At 45.7% G+C, this 22,181-nt stretch overlaps 1 protein-coding gene across 4 annotated transcripts in view; it reads right to left on the minus strand.

Moving 5' to 3' along the window:
- Nucleotides 1-7,330, minus strand: part of sema3fb (sema domain, immunoglobulin domain (Ig), short basic domain, secreted, (semaphorin) 3Fb) — a 59,601-nt gene extending 52,271 nt beyond the window's left edge. For 2 of the 4 annotated variants that reach the window (XM_035632227.2, XM_047332858.1), the window contains exons 1-2: nt 6,862-7,330; nt 4,657-4,820 (exon numbers count right to left, since the gene is read on the minus strand). In XM_035632227.2, the coding sequence (XP_035488120.1) occupies nt 4,657-4,774 (118 nt within the window). In that variant the 5' untranslated portion in view covers nt 4,775-4,820; nt 6,862-7,330. The remainder of the gene's footprint in view (nt 1-4,656; nt 4,821-6,861) is intronic. The other 2 variants (XM_035632226.2, XM_035632224.2) reach the window with 1 other exon arrangement.
- Nucleotides 7,331-22,181: the final 14,851 nt, after the last annotated feature.

Raw genomic sequence — 22,181 nt, forward strand, 5'->3', positions numbered from 1 at the left:
TTTCAACCATACTAAAAGAATAAAGTTAGGTCCAAGGTGCGTCAGTCGGCTTGGGACATCCTGCCAATTGGATCAGCAACAGCAAACAGCGGGATGTCACCGGTGATGACAACTTCAGGCTGCGGGTTACTTCATATTGCACCGAAGGGGCCTGGATGCAAATTTGCCTGAGCAACCGCACAACAATTCAAACTCCAGTCCGTACCCTCGGCCCCTGCCTCCTGCGTGCCGTCATAGTTGATCGGGTCAGCGATAAGAGCGCAGGATAATTCTCACCACCTCACCACTAAAGTATACCTCTGGAGCGCGAAGAAGAACGTGAGCACTGGGAGGTATTAAAAATATATATATATATATATATATCAGTTTAAACATTTACTACTATAAGTGACAAGGTGGCAGTAAACGGACGAGCCCTGGATGAACCGATAGCAAACTGCTGATTCATCCAAACAAATACCTCACTGCATGGATACAAACCAAAGCTCACATTGTCAGATGTAATCCTCATCTGTTGTTATTATTCATGGACATTCAAATAAAAAAAGAGCGCACAGAATCATAACTAATGCACAACGAGGGCCGCCATGTACCAGGATTTAACTAAAAAGGGGGAGTTTCTCAACTTCTACTCGGCCACCCACCCACACAAAGCACACTCAGCCACACATTCGCTCTCGCACCCGATATAGACTAAAGACTTTGCTGAGGAGTAAAAATAGGAGCCTGCTGTTAGCCGCTCACAGGAGGGCGTGCGGATGAGAAAATATCTGGAATAATAACAGCGATCGCTCCGCCGCCACCTGCACCCGCCGTCGGTTAGGTGACTGCATCGTGGCAAAGTTGACCCGCATTCCGGTGCCGTCCCGGTGGATTTGTCGCCGTGTGTACTTCGGAGGGAGGACCGGGGGTCATGCTCCAATCCCTGCGATGTCACGGTACTCAAAGGACAACTGAGAAGGTGCCCTGTGTTAATCATCACATGCTCTCCGCGGCACAGGACACGGCTCCACCCTCGAGCTGTGACTCACGTCGGTGCTTGACCCTGTGCCTCTGTTTATCCTGAACCACGTGTTTACCTGTTTTCTGTTTATCCAAGCAGACCGAGAAAAAGGCCTCGTGTTTAAAGATCTATGAGATATCACTGAAGGCTTTCAGTCGGCAGTTTACACCTTCTACGTAAACAGCAGCATGAGAAAAAACATCCGGTGACTCTTTCGCAGTACAGTACTGTGGCAAAAAGATGCTGTAGTATAAGGCCTGAAACAGCAGAGCCATAAGCATGGATTTAGATTTGGATCTACTGTAATGCATGGACTCAAATATGTCATTGCGGGAATGTGGGCCAACAGCAGTAACGTTACACTCCTTTCAAAACACGGCACGGAAAAAACTTCCCCGAGAGTGTTTTGGGTATTCGGGAAAAAATCTCATGTTTTCTGTACTTTATGATCTTCAAAAAAAAAAAAAAAAAGAAACTCCACGTATAAATCATTTGAGCTCTGAATGGATTTGGAGTACAAAGGCTGACTTTAGTGGTCTCACAGAGGGGGCGATGCTCTCACACAGTTCTTTCACATGTTAATTCAGGATTTCACTTAAGTGGTGGGCAGCTTCACAAAATGGTTTGCGCTATAGATTCCAAATAGGTCTCGAGAGATTGACTTCACCAGACAAGGTATCCTTACAAAATGTGCCCGAATTTTTTTAGAGAAAACTGACAAAAGACAAGCTCATTAACGTGAGTTTTTCTATCCACTACTGTTTTGACAAATAAAAGGAGTCGATCACATTGAAAGAAACAGCTCGTGGCTAATTTTTTGTGCCGTAAAACCATTGCTGAAGATGATATTGAAATAAAGCCAGTAAAACCTCAAATGAAAGTGGAAAACATGAAAATGAAAATATGGCCCGTTTGTTTCATGTACTCATCGGAGGGAGGCTGACGTCTACTTAGCGCTCTACACAGATCAGTGGACATTTAAGTCACTTGTTTGCGTGTGTGTGAAATGTAAATGGCTCAGTCTGCTTCACTTTGCTTGGTTTCAATAACACAGTAACCTTTTCAACTCAGCCAAAATTCGAAAACTTCTGCGATATTAACAAGTTGTTGTTTTGTTCTCTTTTCAATTTTCAGTTTCCACCCACTGTTTACGCTTCACATTCATGTTAAGAAACATGTGGCTATAAAACTGGTTTATTACAAAATGTTAGAAGGATAAAAAAAGGTTTTCTTATGCGTCAACTGAAACTAGCACATTCTCAGCAGTTCCAGAGTATCTTCATATCATTCCTGTCTCGGGTGAGTTTCCCCCGCGGCGGCAGTTTTGTCTCAATTAACCTGAAAATATCAATTGATTGTCTGTGGCAGAATTTCTTCACTCCCTCTCTTCATCCTTAAAAAAAAAATCCCCACTTGCTATGCTTGTCCGACATCGATTGCATCTATTTCGCTGTCCAAACTCAGTCCGACTTCTTTCTTCTTGCAGACTCTGCGCTCCCTCCTCGGCTTGCTAAGCGCAGGAGGCGTGATAAGCCTGAACAAAGTCTACTTCCAAGGTTTATGCCTCAGACTTTACAAACTCTAATCTCGCTGAAATGTGCAGAAGTACAGTAGACACAACTCGTATTTGAGCGTCGCAGGATTTGTTTTGCAGTGTCACGCAAGGCGGTGTCCCCGTCAGAGGAGGCATGTGCACACTACATGAAGCCAAAGCAAAGCAATTAGGTCCCATGATTTACTCGGCCTGCTTTAATGGGGAGGTGAGGGCCTCCCAGATGGAGGTCAGGGTTCTTAACCTCGCTCCTCGGCTACCGAGTTAATCAGTCTGAAACATGTGTTCATCTCAACGCCGAGCGAAACACTCGGCTTTACGGCCGCAATTTGAGTTGCTCTTCGCGATGCCATAATGATCAATAATTATGAAGAGGGAACTGATAATTAACACATTCTTTTGCTCAGCCTCACATTGAAAAAACCTGCATGTCGTCCGCACTCGCCGTCGGGCTTGGGCTCCACCGAAGCTGCCGCCGAGTGAGAGGCAAACCACCTTCCCAAACAGCTCGAGCCCCCCCCCCCACAAAAAAAAAGAGAACTTAACACATCACGATGCACCAGGGGGAAGTGCAGCCGGCTTGCCAAGGTAAGGACTACATGGGCCTCTCAAAAAGCAATTAAGGGAGAGAGAGTCATAATATTGAATGTGGAGGGGGGGGGGTGCATTCCTTTGAGAGAGGCAGCAGCAGTAGACTGTGAAATTCATATTGACTGGAGAGGCAAACACACACACACACACACACACACACACACACACACACACACACACACACACACACACACACACACACACACACACACACACACACACACACACACACACACACACACAGGTAAGCAGCAGAGCCCGAGCTTTTTTCCACCCTGCTTGTCAGCCAAAGAACAGTGCCTGTGGTTCGGGTGAGGTCAGCCAATCCGGAGATGCACCTATACAAAAGCCTCTCTGCAGAAAAACCTAATAGAGCAGGAAAAAAATCTTATAGAGCAAAAAAGAAAAAAAGGAGAGGAAATTACACAGTGTATACAGTCCTCTTAAAAAAACACAACACAGCCTCTGTGTTAAGAACGGAATAAAACGATATTTGGAAAATGAACAACAAAAAAAAACTGCTGAGCTCTGTATGTGCGCTCAGCGATGTGTTAAATCCCACTTGATTAAAGCAGGAAAAACGCCTTCAACAATGAGCGGTGCCAGTCCACTTAATTAAGTCAACTTGTACGAGGGAGCGCTTGGGAAATGGAAAGCAAAGCAAACAGGGGCGCCGCTGCCACCGCCCGCTCCCTCGGCTTTTCTCTGGATCCTAATCAAAGGCTTGATCTGCGAGCAGGACAGGCCTCGGGGACGTCGCTCTGCCTGGCTGATCCTGGCAATTTGCTCTTGATAGAACCCTCTCGCTCTCTCTCTCTCTCTCTCTCTCTCACACACACACACACACACACACTACACCCCTCAGATCCAGGCAACCCATCTCACATCATCTGAGCAGCCTCCGAAAAAACGCGCAAACACGGCCCCCTGAAGTACACGTGCGCCTCACCAGGGAATAATCACATAATGGCTATAGAGTTATTACATGCTCCTCATTATCCCGTCTCTCTTTTGTGTGCGGCTCCAATTTAGGGATTCCACAATAAAGATGATTGAAGATAAAGACGCTACGTTTGATTAACTAAAACAATAATCAGGCATATTGTTCCAAAATGTGTACGAACAAGACGTACGTCTTTGGTTTGTGCGTTGGCTCTGTCACTGTTAGCGTTTTTGAAATTGTTTCGTACAATATAGGCCAGTGGAAGCATCTGGTGATTATTACGATGCCTGGAGGTCTGAGGAGTGGGGTGGTGAGCGGATGAAAACTGCATGATTTGTCGCGGTGCAACACAAGAGTGTGCGGCGACGCTGTAAGTTCTCCCACTGCAAAAAAAAAAGCCTTCAGCAGTTACCAAAGCCGCAATCGCTCGCAGTTACACATCTGTCACATCATCAGTCATCCGACCAGCCGGCATATGGCAGAGTTTAGGAAACCGGCGACGAATAGGAAGCACCATTTGGCACACCAGGAATCAGAGGTGGGACGGATGAGGCTCGGGCTTCTTACCTTTGAAGGAGATGAAGACGCGAGGCGCGGCCAGCGGGTCATTGATCAGCGGGTTGCCAAGGGTGATGCCGGACAGCGCCAGGAGGGCGTGGACCGTCCACAGAGCGTCCAGCTGCATGGTCGGACCAACCTCCAGTAGCACGCAAGGAAAGGGTCTCTTTTTTCTGCAGGGACAAAAAGAAACACGTGAGAAGACGCTTTCTCAACCGAACACCGAGAAGTTGAAGAAAAAAATCAGCTGCAAATACGCAAGTCTTTACTTGCTAATTTATGTGACGTGTCAAATCGATGGCTCCCGGGGGCCCCGTCAACGTGTTTCGCTGACGATGTGTGGAGATGACACCCAGATCTCTGGAAGCTCTCACAAAACCGATGAGTCCTGCATATGCAAGAGGAGCCGAGCTCTCGGGAGACGCGCGCGCAAGCGCTTCCATTTGGTAAAAATTACATTTGTTTGTGCAGAGTGTGACGAACCGATGGAAACACCACGCACGACTCCAGTGAGCCCAGCATTCTCCTCGGCTCCCCCCCAGCTCCACACACCCGAAACACATTCCTGCTCCATGACACCATACCTGCGCGCTGCTCTGTAATCATGACTTCGCCACCAAGCGCCAGGTCCCACCGCGTCCTCACACTCATTGGATTTGGCGGCGTTGAAAATGAAACATTAACTTTTTTGGCTAAGGGGGCTTGCTGAGCGGGGTGCAAACGATGACAAACGCAACTGAGACCATTTTTTAACAAGACTCCCAAACAATGCACCGGCGACCCAGAGCTAAGTGTTAATAGTTAATGAATGACAGACATCAGGGAGCCACCGCAGTGATCCACACATGCATCACAGATCATCAGGGACACTTGTCTCACAGGTCACCTCTGGCCCTTGGACACTCTCGGTCCATGTGATCATCTCTGCCCCCACGCTGCCACTTCCACAGCCTATTTTTCTTTCTTCTATACACCACACTTTATTGCTTTATTACCTCAATGACTGGACAGTCATGACTCCAGACATCTCGCCTGGCCACATTTGCAAACACTTGGACACTTGGACCGGGGTCTCCATCTCAAACACACCTTCCGAGTGGTCGGCGGAGCCTGCAGAGTCCTCGGGCCGCTTGGCCGGGACGGATTTATGAGCATAAGCAGCTGTTTAAACTTCGGCTGTTTACTGACAATTTGTTAACCATCCAGCTGTTTATTCTGAGACGGAGGCCAAGTCCTTCACACAGGCAGATGAAAAAAAAACAAAAAAACTGGGGGATTGTGAAAGACTTTTACGCTCACATACTACAAAGCTGAACTCGTGTCACACAAAATAATACATGACCGTATGTTCCAAGTTTACAAAAGGAGCATTTATGCCAAAACACGTGATCACACTGGTCCAAATAGAAATATTGCCTGAAGGAAAAGCATAACAGAGTCACTGACGCTCTCAGCTTCTTTATTGCTCATGTCTCCAAGTTATAAACTGTCAGATGTTGGACAAATGTACTGAAACTTACAGTATGTGGCCAAGGGCAAAAGGGGGCTCAGTGTGTGAAGTTGCAACATGACACTCCCCATGAATCCTGCATGGTTTATTCAGTGGACAACAGAGGACCCTGGTAATCTGTTACATTTCACAACAACGGAGACTAATTTTTTTTTTTAAATCATCCCTTCTCTGGTGTGAACGCTGTCAATGACAGGGACAGTGCCAGCAGCTCAAAACTTTTGTATCAGCATGTTCTTCGCAATGACGACGCATAAGATGTATGCGTAAAAACAATGTTGTTGCTGAAACACAATCTATACTGAAGGGTGTGTGTGTGTGTGTGTGTGTATGTGTGTGTGTGTGTGTGCGCGTGTGTGTGTGTGTGTGACAGACTGGCAGCCTTGGCCACACATGGACGACAGTAAACAGTCTGGTGCGCTTTCGGGGCGCGCGGTAAACTGGACAGCAATTCAATGAATATTGGCGATGATAAGCGCAAGAATTAAAGCCATAAGAAATATAATTCACGGTTTAGCATTTCATCTTTGAATATATAGGCTATATCTGAATAAAAACAAACTGGGGGCACGCTGCAAATAATGAAACAAGCTATAAAATAAAATAAAGTGCGCGGATGCGAGACATTTAATTTCAGTAACCATTACGCAGATTATATAGACATTAATGAGCAAGAAAAGCAACAACCCAAGCAGGCTCCTTACCTTGTCGTCACAGATCTCCGAGTGCAACTTCAGATCCAACCTTGTGAGTCATTGAACAAAACCAATTCCAACAGATCGATCACTTTCCAACTTCACCAAAAAAAAAAAAAAAAAAAAAAAATCATTCAGCAAAAACGGAGAAAGATCCCGGCGCCGCCTCTTGGCCAGTCCCCGTTCAGGAGCGCGCCGTTTGGACAAGGCTGTACCTGCGCACCGTGCGCGGTCAGTGGCCCCGGAGTTGTCCGCGTCCACTGTGAGGAACTGGAAGAGAAGAAGAAGGAAACGTTTCTCTCTTCTAGTTGAATCTCGTGCGAGAGCGCGAGGCGAGAGGATGTTGTAGTCGCACGGCCACGATCAACATCTCGTGTGGTGAGGGGGTGGGGGGGGGCTGGGGGTCCCTGTGGGGTAGAAGAGGTCCAGGCATGCAGCGTGCGCTCCTCGGGAAAGTTTAGGCGCTCCTGGCTGCGGGGAGGCAGGGCACTGGCAGGTGGATGCAGAGGCCCGTGTGCCTTGGACACACCCACAGGGCGGGCGGCGCACGGCCGAGCCGCCCATCAGCCAGCTGAGGGGGGGGGGGGGTTCCTATGACACATTACACTGTGTGGTGTCATGGCAGCCGACAAAGCGTGGACACTGTCATCATTTGGAATCTATCTGATCATTTTTATTACTACAAGGGGAATACAAGTTTCCGATAAGACAAACTAATGACGCACGAACCCAATGGGCTTTTAACTTACAGCTGCAACAATCGATCCATTAGAAATCACCGAATTAAATGCCAAATATTTTTGATGGATGATTGATTGATCGGTTCAGGTGGTTCTTGTGAAAGGTCAAAATTCTCTGATTTCAGCGGATCATCATTTTGTGGAAAATAATCCACAGACTTATTCGATAATTCAAACGATAATTAGTTGCAGCCCTATAGTCTTAATATACAACCTTACAGCACTAAATGTTAAGATGACTAAAATAGAAAATATAGTTTTCTTTTTTTTCACAACCTGGCAACCCCAAAAGTTGTCTTTATTTATGTCTTATAGCCAGAGCCGGCCCTAGTCTATACGGGGCCCTGAGCAGAATTTGATTTGGGCGCCCCCCACCGCCACCATTGCTATTGTCAATGCTTGATCATTCGCACACCTTTTGTAAATCTAACTAACCCATCGTCAACTTGAGTCGTTGTAGCTGTGTTGCTTACATAATACCAAAGTCAGCCTTTATGCTTTCACTACATTGCGCATGCATGAGCGCATGCAAGCAGGAATTGATTGAACCAGTATTAGCTTGCCCGTTGCCCGTTGACATAAAATTGCATTTTTGTATGATTGCCAACGACATAATATAACATGTTTATAGAAAAATAAAATAATAGAAAATCAAGCTTTCTTGTGGGACATTTCAAGTGCTCTTGGGGGCCCCCTAGTGGCCACGGGGTTCCTAAGCAGCCGCTTAGTTCTCTTATGCCATCGGGCCGGCACTGCCTAAAGCGGAGCCAGTAAATTATTTAATAACTACTATTAGAAAGTGGAAATTAAATAAAATATGTGTGAACATAAAATCCAAATCCAATGCGGGTGCATGTGTGGCTTACCTGCTGCTGCAGTTACATTTAACAACACATATTTCGGTATATTTTACTTTTTATATTGATATGCTAAATGTGCTGACAAATGGTTCGCTTGTTTTGAACTTTGAAAAGATATGGAGAAGCATTAGCATTCATTCTGGCAATGATATCAACCTGTGTTGTCCAAAATAGCATTTTATTATACCGGAGTGGTTTGTGTATGCCTGATTTATACTGCAGAAGACCGAAGGTGCTCTCTTGGACCATAATTCCTTTCCTAAGCGGGGAGAAAGGTTTCCAATTGCTCTTGCAGCTGCTATGGTACGGCAAAGTGTCTTTCCCGAAGGAGGTGTTTGCTTGCTTTGGATCAGTCGACTGTGTTTTCATCTTCTATCGCTGTGACAACCAGCGAGCCACCATCTGCCACCCACACATGAGGTGTGGAGGCTTAAATGGTGCCTACATGTGTTCTTTTCCTCTCAATCAACAAGTGAGTGTAGCTTCAAAATAAATCTTTTATCGTATCTAATTACATCCTCACGTTCGCCTGCCTTAGTTATACTCTTAAAGCGGCGTATTAGGAAGATAAAATAACTTGTGTGGACTTCACCATTCAATGGGTAAAAGTTTCATCCTCGCACGTCTCCTGCAGCATTACACTGACTTCATTCTACTGTCAGTATTTGACCTGCCAAGTCAATTTTAGTGACTTAGAGCACGGACAATGTGGTGATTGTTGGCTCCGACTTGTCAGAAATTAAAAGTCTTATCTTAGTCATAGCCATTGATTTGAAAACGGTTTCAGAAATGTAATTCATTTGATGGTACACAGAAAATGACGATTAAAAGCGCTTAATTTGCTCCTCTATTCACGCTTTGATTGGACGCTTCAAAGTCACCGAGTTGGCGCCTGCGGAGATTTTTCTAAAGCTCATTGGGAAAATTAAACATTTACCCATTTTTTAATCATATTCCATTCAGTGTCTTTTCACACCTGTATTATCTTGCGCACCCCCCGCTCCCATTCCAGCGTGGGGCTTTAAAATTGCGTGCGCTGGATTCACAATGAAGCCCCTCGGGGAGCTGGAGGGAAAGTTTGCGAGGTGTTCAGCTGTGTGTTCAATGGGGCTCAAAAGAAGCCGTCCCACTCAACTTGTCTTCCATATGAAGCCATGACGTCGTCTCTGTAGCCTTCACTCTGCAGACTGACCCAGCATAAAGGCCCTTTTTTTTTTAGTCACTTGGCAATGGTCGAATAGAAAAGGACCAGTCTGATGGGTCCAAGTAGTCTTCTTCTTCTTCTGCTCACCATTCAGTATAGAAGCAGTTCCTTCAGCTCCCCCAACGCCAAATCACTGCACATTCCTAACGCCGTCCAGTTCCCCGAAAGGAGCAAGACAATCCGCTGTCAGCCCAATAGGCCATGTGTGCATGTGCTTTTCTGCTTGATGGGAATCCAAGGTGAGTGTGTACTTTATCCAGAAGGATGTCCCGCTCCTAAGTGGGCCTGAACTGTAATATTTATGATAAAAATCTTGGCTGCGCATGATTCCAAGCTGCTGTTGACATCTATCTAAGTGGTGTATGACGTTGTTTTAATGTTCTGCAGTGGGAGCTGCATTCCAGCCGAGGTGTGAACAGTGCTTTTCTGTAGGGCTCTGCCCGCAGGGCATGAACAGATGCCAGGGGTTCTATCAGCGTGTGTGATTGTACACAAGTCAAGAGATCATCTGCAACACAATCCCACTTTCAATGCGGGTGGACAGATGTGACACACTCCCTCTCTGTAGACATGCTGTGCTGAACCCTCAGAGATCTGCTTTTCAGACATGCGCTGAAGTCCGCACAGTTTCCTGAACTCACTTTGCGAGCGTCCGCAGACGTTTCTCCGGACGTTGTCCAGAACTTTTCCCTGCCAGCCCCCAGGTAAAATTTTCCAAGGAGAATGTCAGAGTGAGCCCGTGTGAGAATACAGCAGGAAAAACCTCAGGAGAAATTCACATCGCGAGAGTGTCCACGACTGAACACAAAAACACTGCTTTCATGCGCACTCTAGAGATTTTCCTGTGGGTGTGAATGCATTAACTTGGACAATCTCCTGCATTCTTCATATAACAGCAAACTGTGCAATTTTCAGAGTTCATGTCTGAAAACAGTCCAAGACTATTGCAGTAGTCCCGACCGGGAAAAGTGAAGGGATAGCTGGAGCTGGTACGGTTACACCTCTGACTTTGGTCTGATTTACGGTCAGGGCATGACTAAGATCCAAATCCAGTGTGCGTCCTTAGGCAAGGCCTGTCTACCTAAGACATTAGTCAGAAAAGAAAAAGTCAGATGATTGTAAGTGGCTTTGGGAAAAAGCGCCAGCAAAATGAAAAATGTAACGTAATGTCATGTGAAGCCCCCTCAAGTCGGAACAACAACTCGAAAAATTTGGTGACCATCTTGATGCACGATTTGACCTCATACTTGAAGAAACAGAAACTTTTTGCCTACATATATTGTAATATGGTATTAGATGGTAGTCCGAACGATTCAGAAGAGAAATTGCCCCACTTTGGAAACTGCATGGACTAACGGAGGAGCACAGAAATGCAACAAGTGACCCACTCTTCTTTTCTTTCTTTTTTTTAAGTTGATTTAAATCACTATTTGCTCTTTGTTTCAAATTGGCTCCGACTACTTGTCCGGCCACTGAACATAACACCGATTCCTGAAAAGAATTTTGTCCGTAGCTAACACTGTATCTCTACCACGCCAACACACCCCCGCATTGGAGTGCACATGCACATGCACATGCACATGCACATGCACATGCACAGTGCCATCAAACAAAGCTACAGCTGCCTAGTGCGCCAACAACCAGACTGAGTAATATTTTTTAAATTCAGCAGGCAGGTGCTCACCTTGTGCAGTGACCAGATAGGAGAAAAGCTTCGCTCCCAGCACTTTCTGTAGATGATGTCCTCAAAGTTATTAGCATTTAAATGAGAAAAGAAAAGCATTGTATCTAGATCGTGTGTGTGTGTGTGGGGGGGGGGGGGGGTTGTGGCACTCAACAGTATTTAAACTTGTTCAACTCTTCAAGAGTGTTTAGGACAAACTTTTCTCATCTCCCGAGGTGAGCGACTGGATGTGAGTGAGTCGGTTAAACAAGCAACTGAACGAATTAGGGAAAAGACGGGCAGAGAAGGGGATTTCAGACTCTTGTGATCACGCTGAATAAAAGTGTGTGACTCCCCGGAGCGGAGATTACAACTCAGTGTTTGGACCACCTTCCCTCTCCCCCCCTACCTGTGGCTGCTGCCTTTGAGCAACAGTTTCCTCTGTTGATCTTGGCAGCGTGTGGAGCGCCATACACTTCCCAGACTGTGAGGGCTCAATACTTTACTGCCAGTCTCGCCCCTGCGGCCCCAGGGAACCGCAAGCCGCAGCGGCCAGAATGAAGGAAATGGCTTTGATTTCCTTCCACTTTTCACACATCGGTTGGGGAAAGAAACGAGGACCGTACGCCGGTCTTGACCGAGCTGAAATAATAAACGCATGCCCCAGTGTGTGTGTGTGTGTGTGTGTGTGTGTGTGTGTTGGACACAATATGCTGTGTGTGTGTGTGTGTGTGTGTGTGTGTGTGTGTGTGTGTGTGTGTGTGTTGGACACAATATGCTGTGTGTGTGTGTGTGTGTGTGTGTGTGTGTGTGTGTGTTGAGGAGCAGGTGAGTTAATTTCTGCCCACCACTGCTCTACATCAGCGTTGACATTATGTGAAAGGTAAATACTCTGTAATTGAATAAAATCACAAACCGCGACATCGGCCGGGGGAGGACCAGCCGACGCACTTTGAGATTTTCAATACAGCTCTGTTCTCCGAGGCTGGCTGTCTGGGGGTCGGGGGGTTTTTTTTTCGGCTGTCAGTGTCAAGTTGAGTGGCAAAATATGAACAAATTCTCCACCGACCAAAGTTTGTATGGTGATTTCATTTTAGTGGAAGACTCGGCCTGATTATTTAAAAGAAACACAACCAAGTCCTGTAGGTGGGTCATATATGATTCATGCTTGGTGTGCGTCATTCGTCCTCTCAACGCTAACTTTCTGGGAGGTACCGAACAAGGAAAAAGTGTTTGTGCCGTGCTGCTCGGACCCTTAGGAGAAGCTGAAGACTGAGTTGTATGCACACGTGACATCTGTGATGAGAAGATTGGTTGTTGGGGTAGTCTAAGAAATACTCTCCTAAACTTTTGGATGACTGGTTGCTGGCCCCGGCTCCATATTTACTGATAAGTAAATCAATAGTTGACACGAACTAGTGCAGAGTCTGTTCAAAATGTGCCTGTCATTCATTGTAAAAAATGGCATTGAATTGGTGCAACTTTATAGATGTACATTTGTAGTTTCTCTCATTTGAGAGCACGGTCAGTTTATTCCACGCGAGTGCAGCTGAGGTGCTGCCTCGTCTTGTGCTGATCATATTAAAACGCATCAGGCCACATGGCCCCCATTTGCTCCCAGAGCTGCGGCAGCAACTGTTCCAAAACACTTAGCAGAAATCAATTACACGGCCGCCACACTAATAACTACTGGCTGTCTTTGTGCCTCTGTCAGCAGGCCGTGTGCTGTGGCCCTTCAGGTTGACAGGGTGGCTCACGGAAAAGCGGTCACAAGCTCTATTTCGGAGAGCAACATGACTAACCCACTAAAGGGGGAGACCAAGCGATATGACGAACAATCTGCTCACTCCCTCCGACCCTGCCTCGCTATCTATTGTGCAGTTGACTTGGCAATGCTTCCCTTTGTGGATGCTTCCTGAGGATGTCATGGGACCCCCCCGACGGATAAGAGTGCAATACTTCCTCTGGGCTCTCGGTCACTTCCCTCCGAAAGGACACGGCGGTCATAATTCCCCCAATCCAGGATCCACTAATCTGACTGAGCTCCTGTCTTTTTTTTACACTGGGGGGAAAAAGACACGCACTGTGATAACTGCTCAAACCTGCTCCGCCAGTGGCACTTTTTTGAAACATGTCGTGATTTGATTGTGGAAATCATTAGCGTCATCAGATGAGGTGAAAAGAATGTCACTGTCAACACAGTTGAGTCAAGGCTTGAAGGCATAGTCCCATGTTGAAATGCCTGATTAAACATGCATGGTTAAAGCGTCTGGAACGATAATCACGGAAGACTTGAACCAAATACAACAAATATTTCATTTTGGAATTCATAATTGTTTTTCTTGCGAACTTCAGTTCATTGGGAATATAATATAATAATATATACAAATATTATACCTTCAACAAACATTCATACATCATGACATACGTTTGTTCTGTAGTTTATCTATGTGTTTATTAAAATCCGCCTTAAGGAAGTGAAGGAATAGGTGAAAGTAAGAAATCTTTTCAGACGTTCAAGGCAACAGCCTCGGTGGAGCGAACCCCCCCATCGAAACCAAAACATTGTGCCACCTTTGTTCTCCTGAGCTGAGACTTTTCTGTGTCTATATTTCCATGCCAACCAAGTAAACTGGCCTGGCTGATGAGGTGTTGGGAGTTGCCACTGCCAGAGCGGAAAGGTTATCTTAAACTCTCTATGGGAACTAATCCAGCAAACTCTCAATACTGGCTTGCACAGCTATTGTTTCTGCAGGGACAGGATACTCCCTCCCTATCCCACACCCTCACCTACTGTATCCCACCCATGAAGTCAAAAACACCCCCGGAATCTCGTCCTAATTGACATGACTCAAGCAGCAGGTCAGCCCAGCGAATTTAAACCATATTTTTCTAATTCTTCTAATGTCTAATGTGATAATATTATTATCTGGACATCACAATATTTCGGTCTATGTGCAAGATAAGAGGTCTGGCTTCAGCCGTCTCAATTGTGACAACGGAAGACGACCTCTGTCAAAACGAGTCCTACGACCTCAGTGCCCCAAAACTACTCTGTGATTTGGATCACAGCACTGACAAATACATTAAGTCATGGAGGAATGTAGAGAAGGCTCACACTCCAGAAACTCCAGAAAAGTGTTTTATTTAAGTGTCTTATTCCCAAGAATTGTTGAGGACATTTTATCACCACGCAATAAATGTAGGATGCTGAACTTGCTTCGCCCTTCCTGCTGATGTTCGCCTCTTTCCGCTTCACCAGCTCACAGGATACCATGGTTACGGTTCCAATATTCAAGGGTGTGCCTTTACACGCATTAGTGGGTGACACTGTGCTCGCAGGCTCACCACCCATTAATGATGGAAACTCACTTCTTTTTACGAAGGGGATGAACTCTTACGACACGGCATCGCGAAACCACTTGTTCAACCTCTGTGCCAAATCCACGTTCGCTGACTCATGTTATCTCCCCGTTGCTGTGCTACTGTGGCTGAAATACAGTCGGTGGGAGCCTGGGGTCACAACGACAACAACAACAAAAAGGCATTTGCAAATGAGACTCACCCTTAAAATCTCTCAGCAAGATTCCAATTAATGGCGACAAGAAGGAAGAATGTGCACAGCCATTCTCCAAATTATCTTAAAAACCATCTCCAAATGTAGCGTTCTCAGGTTGAATACGTAACTTTGATGTCCTTCATGTTGAGCACAATGACCCCGTATTTGCGTGAAGTGTTCAGGACAGTTTAGATACATGCCTGCATGGCAGTTATGAGGGTGACAGGTGACTAAGTAACATTGTGTTTTAAGTGCTGTGGAAGCTGCTGGTCTCTCTATGTGAGGTACAGAACTTGTGTTGTCTGCCATAGCGCTGCAGGGTCTGTGGGCACTGCATGTCTGGGCCGCTCTCTGCTCCTCCGTTTTGTAGACTACACAGCGCCTACAGCACTGTAGGCCAAGGCCTGGAATGAATTAGTTTCTTTGGGAACTTAGTAACACTGTCAACATCGCTAAACTGCAAAGGTTTCATCCTTTCAATCATCCAAGATTCATCCTTAATCACTACAATACTCACGCGGACTTAACACAAAAACTTTACAAACATTATCAATCCTTTTTAATACGTTAACCCTTAATTGTGTTCGGGCGTGAACCGAACCCAGTGGGACCGAGTGATGTCATGGGGGTGTGGCTCTCTGGGCTGAACACTGTTTCCCTGGATGTCTTCAATAACACTTCCTCACTGTTCTAATGATGTGACAAGTGCCAAAGAATCATCAGACCAAAAGCAACACTGCGTTAAAAAACACACACACACACACACACACACACACACACACAAACAGGGTTCTGTGTTGGTGTGGGAATGTGGCTTCAGGTTCCAATGAGACAATGAAATATGATACAGGAAGTGTCTGTTTGAGTAATAGACGCGTGACTTTAAAAGCTTAAGTATCATGATAATGCCATAAAATTGAATGATGTTTGGGTCAATGACTGTACAATTCCTTTTGCAATACTCCTTCTGTATCACCATGGTGCTAATCATGATGGAATTTAGAAGTGACATGCAGAAACAGTATGATACCATACAGTTTACTGTGGGAACAATTTTGGGTCAGCGACAGCATAGCAACCGGGTTAAATCATTCTGTTGAAATTATAATTCTGAAGTATAACTGTGTATTTCTCAGTGTGTCTCCCAACAAGCAATGTTTCAGTTGCTCACAATTTTTTAATTCGATTTACTTTCTACCTCAGAATTAGTCCTTCACTGTTGCCGGTGAGTTCTGTGGCCGCTGTTTCTGGAAAGACTTGCTGCGAGCAAATTGTGTAAATGTCAGGCAGAAATCACAGCTATAGATCTCACAGAATCTGAACAAGTACAAGCCCTTGCACTGCTTTTCATCCGGGGGAAACTTGTATTCTCCATTAGCAACGATAAAGAAGACCCACACAGAAAGTTTGTTCAGATGCGGGTGGAAGACCGCACAGGCAGCAGGAAAAGACATCATGATCAGATATCGTCTCATGCGCATATGGTACAGATGTTTTACCCAGGGCTCCAGGTGACAAAGTCATTAGGCCTTATTTCACTTCTAATTATTGATGGTGATGAGTGCCACAGAGGATCGCTCTCCGCTGTAATGATACATGAGCAAGTTATGTGACAGCCTGTGCTAAATGCCCCCCCCCCCCCCCCCCCCCCCCCCGTCCCCGCACTCCCCTCAACGCCGCCTGTCATGTCCTTTTTAGTCGTTTTCGATTTAGCATTAACACAGCAATCCTGTCTGCGATGTGCTGTGCGAAATGACACTCGCTTTCACTACGTTCAAAACAAGAGTTGGGAGACTGCGTCAAACAGCACTCTGCGTGAACCTTTTGAACCACAAACTGTTTTGGTTTCTTGCCTTGGCTGGATTTCTATCACTCCCTGAAACCCTTTTGTGCTGTCCTTATACAACCCGTTGGCAGTGTCACCTCAATATGGGTTTCCAGCGCTGATCTGCTCCCTGGCATCAAACGTCGGCCTGATGCACGAAAATTTACGAAGACTTTCGGCACGTCAGCGTGACTCACGCTCGAAAAAGCACACCCTTTCACCCAGGGTTAGAAAATACTTTCCTTGCAACTTCAAAGCAGTCTCTTTGGAGTTTTGCATAAGGAAAAACATATTCCTGCAGCTGTCTTAGGGTTATATTCAATTATCCTACACTAAGAAGGAGTTTAAGGACAATGCATGCATGTCACCCAGTCGGACCGGTGCCAGGTCATTAAAACAGGCCTTAAAAAACAGCCCTTATATGAAAAGGGTGGATCCATTGCTGTTTGTTCTTACCGGGCGATACTGATGACAGGGTATGCACGCTTCATAAATGTTTCTTAAAGAAGTAAGACAAAAAGGAATACATACATCCACTCTGCAGAGAGTATGCCCTGATCCCAGATTTAAGTCATTATGTGATTGATGAGGAGCTCACAACATCCCAGACTGGAGCCAACGGCTAAGCATGTTGGCCTGGTTCTCATTTAGGAGGGGGATCACTGCATGCGTGTCTCGGGGTGTGCCTTAGAGAGATCACTCCCAGATTAGTCCGCAGTGTACAGATACACTTTCTGATATTCGACATAGAAATAAAGGAGAGTGCTATTGTTAGAGGTCTGGTGTGATAGTTTGCCATCTGGCTTAAATGTTTATACAGTACTACTGGTCTCGCTTTATTGGCAGCACTCCAGAGGGAAATGATCCACTACAGGAAAGTGTTAGCGACGCCTCCAGGGCACAAAGGCTATCTCCCTCTCGAATGAGAAAGGATGAAAGGATCTTTTGTTGCCATGGAGAGTGGGCTCCGAGGTAAAAGTTCTGGCAATACAGGGACTCCGGCCACAGGGACTCCGAATTTTCTCGTGAGAAATACCTGCAAGGGATGTATTCAAATTTATGGTGCCAATCGAGCCTCAATGGGGAGAAATTATAGGACTGTCCCCACTTAGCAGGTGAGAACAGGTAATGAGATGACATATAACCGAGGGAGGGCTGAGGAGCAAAAACACCACCTGCAATTACCTGCAGCTCTCCCGGAGAGAGAGCGAGGGAATGCAGCGTGGAACAGGTGATCAGATAATCCCCCTATCCCAGCGGGGCAGCCTGGCAGCACACTCGTGTATTGGAAGGCAGCACTCCGATGGAGGTCTGGATAGTGACACACAGCCCAGCGATGAGAGGGGAGAGATAGGGTACGAGGAGATTAAAACATGAATCTGGTCTCACAGTCTCTCAGCAAAAGAGTTGGGAGAGATGGGTGTCTTTGTCAAGACTGCGTCGCTTCTGATTTTCCACCACACAGAGACAAAAATTGGGACCACGGACGCAGATTAGCAATTTCAGTCTGGCTCAACTGTCGTGTTGTGCATCTCAACTCCTCTTAACTCAACAAAATATTACATCTCTAATCAGACTCAGCAGAAGTGCTGGAGCTGGAATATATCGATGTCAATATAAAAGGAGAATCCACACACGAATCTGCGCAAAAATCTTTTTTTGAATTAGCAAACTTTCAGCCAGAGACCCTCGAGGCACGAACAGGTGAATACAGCAGTAAAAAGGCTGAGAGAACAGCACTTCGTTGGCATCAATGCATAACTCATGCGTCAATCAGGCCAGTCCACATTCTCATTGAAAAAACAAAAACTATTTCTGTCCAGAAGAGCTTTTGAGTACGGTATCAGAAATCGGTTCCGTATATCACGCGGCCATGAATGTACACTGGGCACGCGAGGGCCAGTGTCAACACGATTGCTTAGTTGCAGAAAATACTATGAATGGAGAATGGAAGTGCGACCGTGCATTTCTTTTCTTGGGACGACAACAAGGCGGAACTGTCACTGAAAGAAAGGTCAGCGAAGCTTGTTCATTGTTATCCATGTTGCATTCGCCGCCGGTAGTCAAGTCATGATTAATTAGACACAACCAGTAAGCGGGTGACTGCATCATCGTCTCAGTTTTCTGCCTGTTTTCGAAGTATAACGGGGCCGCGAGCGGCGTTTTCCAAAGGCCTCAATTTTAGCCTTCATTAAAAACGTTGCCTATGTTCACAGATTTAAACGTATTTGTTGTCTGTTACGCCTCGATGACACATCCCACCACCGCCATCATCAGTGAGGAAGAATTGACTGCGGGTTACAGAAACAGGCCGATACAGCCATTTTCAGCCTGAGCAAACAGACACTTTAAAACATCACTAGAGGTTGTAATGAGCGTGCTGCTCAGTGAACTCTGACCCCGCCTGATGGGACTGACACCGTTCAGTCCTGCTCTGTCTCTTTGAACCAGGTCTTTTCTCACCATTTCATTTGCTCTTGTTCAACAAGTACACAAAACACACGCACACACACACACACACACACACACACACACACAACCCCACACAGACCAACTGCCATCACATACACACACACATTCATTTGTCCACTACCTGTACCTCACCCCTGCGGTTTCCTGCTGTGGATATTTACATCACAAGAAGCTTGAGGACACTGGTGGTCCATTGACGGGGAAATGTGCCCGTTAAAGAAGATGGTGTATTATTTACAGCATCACGCAGAGATCGGTTGATGTGTCTTCCCAGGATCAATCGCTCGCTGTGTTTGTCTAGGTGTCTGGATTGTTTGCCGGCTTTTAAATAATGCATGCCTTGTCTCTCGTAGAGCTAACAAAGAATGACAAAACTAAGTGCCCTGCATGCAACAGGCAATTTAAGTAGCCATGAAATAGAGGCTGAAGGAAAAATGGCCAAATCGCCCTGCACGAGCCTGAGTATACTCATGAAGTGAGGACTGGTCAAATCCACAAGTCTACAGGAAGCCCCATTTTCTGCACAGAATCATACCTTCAGAACCAATTACAGAACTACTGAGTTAAAAACTAATTCAGTATATGGCATATACAAATATTTATTCCAAGACATCCTGTTTTATTTCAGCCATGCTGGCACCATTGCTCAAGGGATCCAGTCCAGGTCTGCTGGTATAAGTCCACCTCTTTGGTCCAGAATAAAACAGCTATTGGTTGGATTGAAATTTGAAGACATTTGTGGTCCCTAACATTGAATCCCATTAACTGTGGCGATCACATGTCATTTCCTTTAGCACTACCATACTGTTGACATTTCAGGCGCTGTTTAAAAGCATACTATTGAATTGATTGTCTTGAAAATTGGTACAGACATTTATGTTCCCCTGAGGATGAATTGTATTAACCTTGCTAATCCTTTTCAATGTAACCATCACGTCAAAATTTAAATTAGTTAATTATGTCTTTATGACGAAATAAACCAGAGGTAGGGAACAATTTTCTCATCAGGGGCCATTTCGATTTTTGCCACAACCCTCTACTCCAGCCTACAGTACTCAAACCTCTCTAATGCCATGGCTGGAAGTGCTTCTTTGACACGTTTCAGGTTTGGGTCAGTCAGTCAACTGAGTCTCTGGACAGCCGTTTTAAGAAAAAGAACAGCTAGCAAGATTCAGTGCATGTTTCACCAGAATGGGAAAAATCCCCAGGACGTGCATTCAGTTTGCAGAGCTCAAGCAGGGGGAGGTTGTTGTACCTGGCTAAAGGCTTTTTTGCTTTGCACTTCAATGATTCCGTGTCAGAGGTTGTCAGGCACATCAGATGGTTGGCCTAACAAATATTTTCAGCTCCTCTTGTTTACCTATGATGACATTCCGCATCTACTTTTCTTTGGTTGACAGGCGTCACGACGCATACATACGTACGTTTGTTCAGCTTGACCGAGACCTGACGGGCCCGTGTCCGGCTAGGACCACCCTGAAGGTAGTCTGCCATTTTGAGGTTATTTAGCTTTTATCTCATTTCTTTTTTTTACTGCTGTCATGAGATATTTCTTTTGTATTTATTTGTTGCTTTTTTGTATTCATGAATTATCCTGCAGAAGGCCAGAGGGTCCCTGTCCCCGTGTAAGACATCGACATGTGACACATTGTCACTGTGAGCATGTCAGAGCTGTTAGATAAAAGCATTGCAGTACACTCTCCCAGAGCTTGGCTTTTTACTTATAGTTTTGTTGATGTTTATGTATTTTTTTATAGCATTAAGTGAACACAGAACCATTTAAAACAGTCTGAGATGGACAGATGCTGTCCTTGGAGACTTCACATGGTGATGGAGAGCAAATAAGATAATTTAAATATCGCAGTCTACTAGCTCAGCAATGCCATCTGCAAATGAATCCGATTTTAGACCAAAACTGGCACAGAATGCAAACCTCGGCTCAAAATTCCTCAATACCCCAGTCAGAAAACCTCACGTATCTCTTCTTGACCTCCAAAGACACAAAGGAAAGCTTGGGTAAATTGTTACAGCTGCTGCTTCCGAAAACAACCAAGCCAACTCTTTGAGAGTCTTTGGCCGCGGCAGGAACGGTCAGTCGGAGCTGCACGAGATGCCACTGTTTGATCCACGCTGACATGGAGATAGAAGGGGGGGAAAATGAATAAACCAGATTGAAATTCTCCAGCCTTACACTGTTTCCCCCGGGGGAGAAACCAAGCAAAAGGAATATCTGATAAAAACAGGCAGAGAAACTTTGGGTTCTGAATTATTGAGGCACTCCGAGGTTGTAGTGTATGCACAGGATTGTGTTTATGCACAGAGACCTGGTGCACATATGCAGGACTGTGCCGACACACCGACTCTGCTAGAGAAGCTCTGCTCTGGCATTTCCAATGTGTCTGTTCGAGTTACATTCGAATCCCTCGCAATCCGGTGATCCCTTTAATTTTACACCTCATTCAAAGCCGCAGTCGGCGGCTCACGCATGACAAGATGGAGTTAATAACAGTCAGTTTGATCATGACCTCGGTTCGGCGTCGGGAGCCGCAGCTTTCATTGCCGGTGCTTTTGAGCTGGATTTTCTGAGGTGGTGTGGCCTTCACACTGCGCCGCGTGGAGAGTGAAAGAAAATTTGCTGTCAAGTATGCGGTATCCATGGTGACCGCCCCCATAGTTAAAGGGAGGGAATCTCTGCCAGCATTGTGTGTCTAGACCATGTAAGTATCTCCAGTTGGGGCGCAGCCGAAGCAGGCGTGGTGCTCGTCTTAGCTTTCATGTGCTAGATCAGAGCCATGCTAATGTTACTCTGAGCAGCATCAGCAGCACTCAGCTCAGCCCCGATTTAATGGTGAAGTGCCCATAGCAACCAATAACTGTAACACTTTAATAGCTTTAAACACTGGCTAAAAGCAATGCCAAAGCCAGCAGACCCTTTTATTGTGATTTGCAGAGCCAAATTCAGAAAGTAGACGTTGATATTTTTTCAAACTGTTTTCCTACTTTGTT

This window comes from Scophthalmus maximus, chromosome 6 (assembly GCF_022379125.1).
Source record: "Scophthalmus maximus strain ysfricsl-2021 chromosome 6, ASM2237912v1, whole genome shotgun sequence".
Classification (NCBI taxonomy): domain Eukaryota; kingdom Metazoa; phylum Chordata; class Actinopteri; order Pleuronectiformes; family Scophthalmidae; genus Scophthalmus; species Scophthalmus maximus.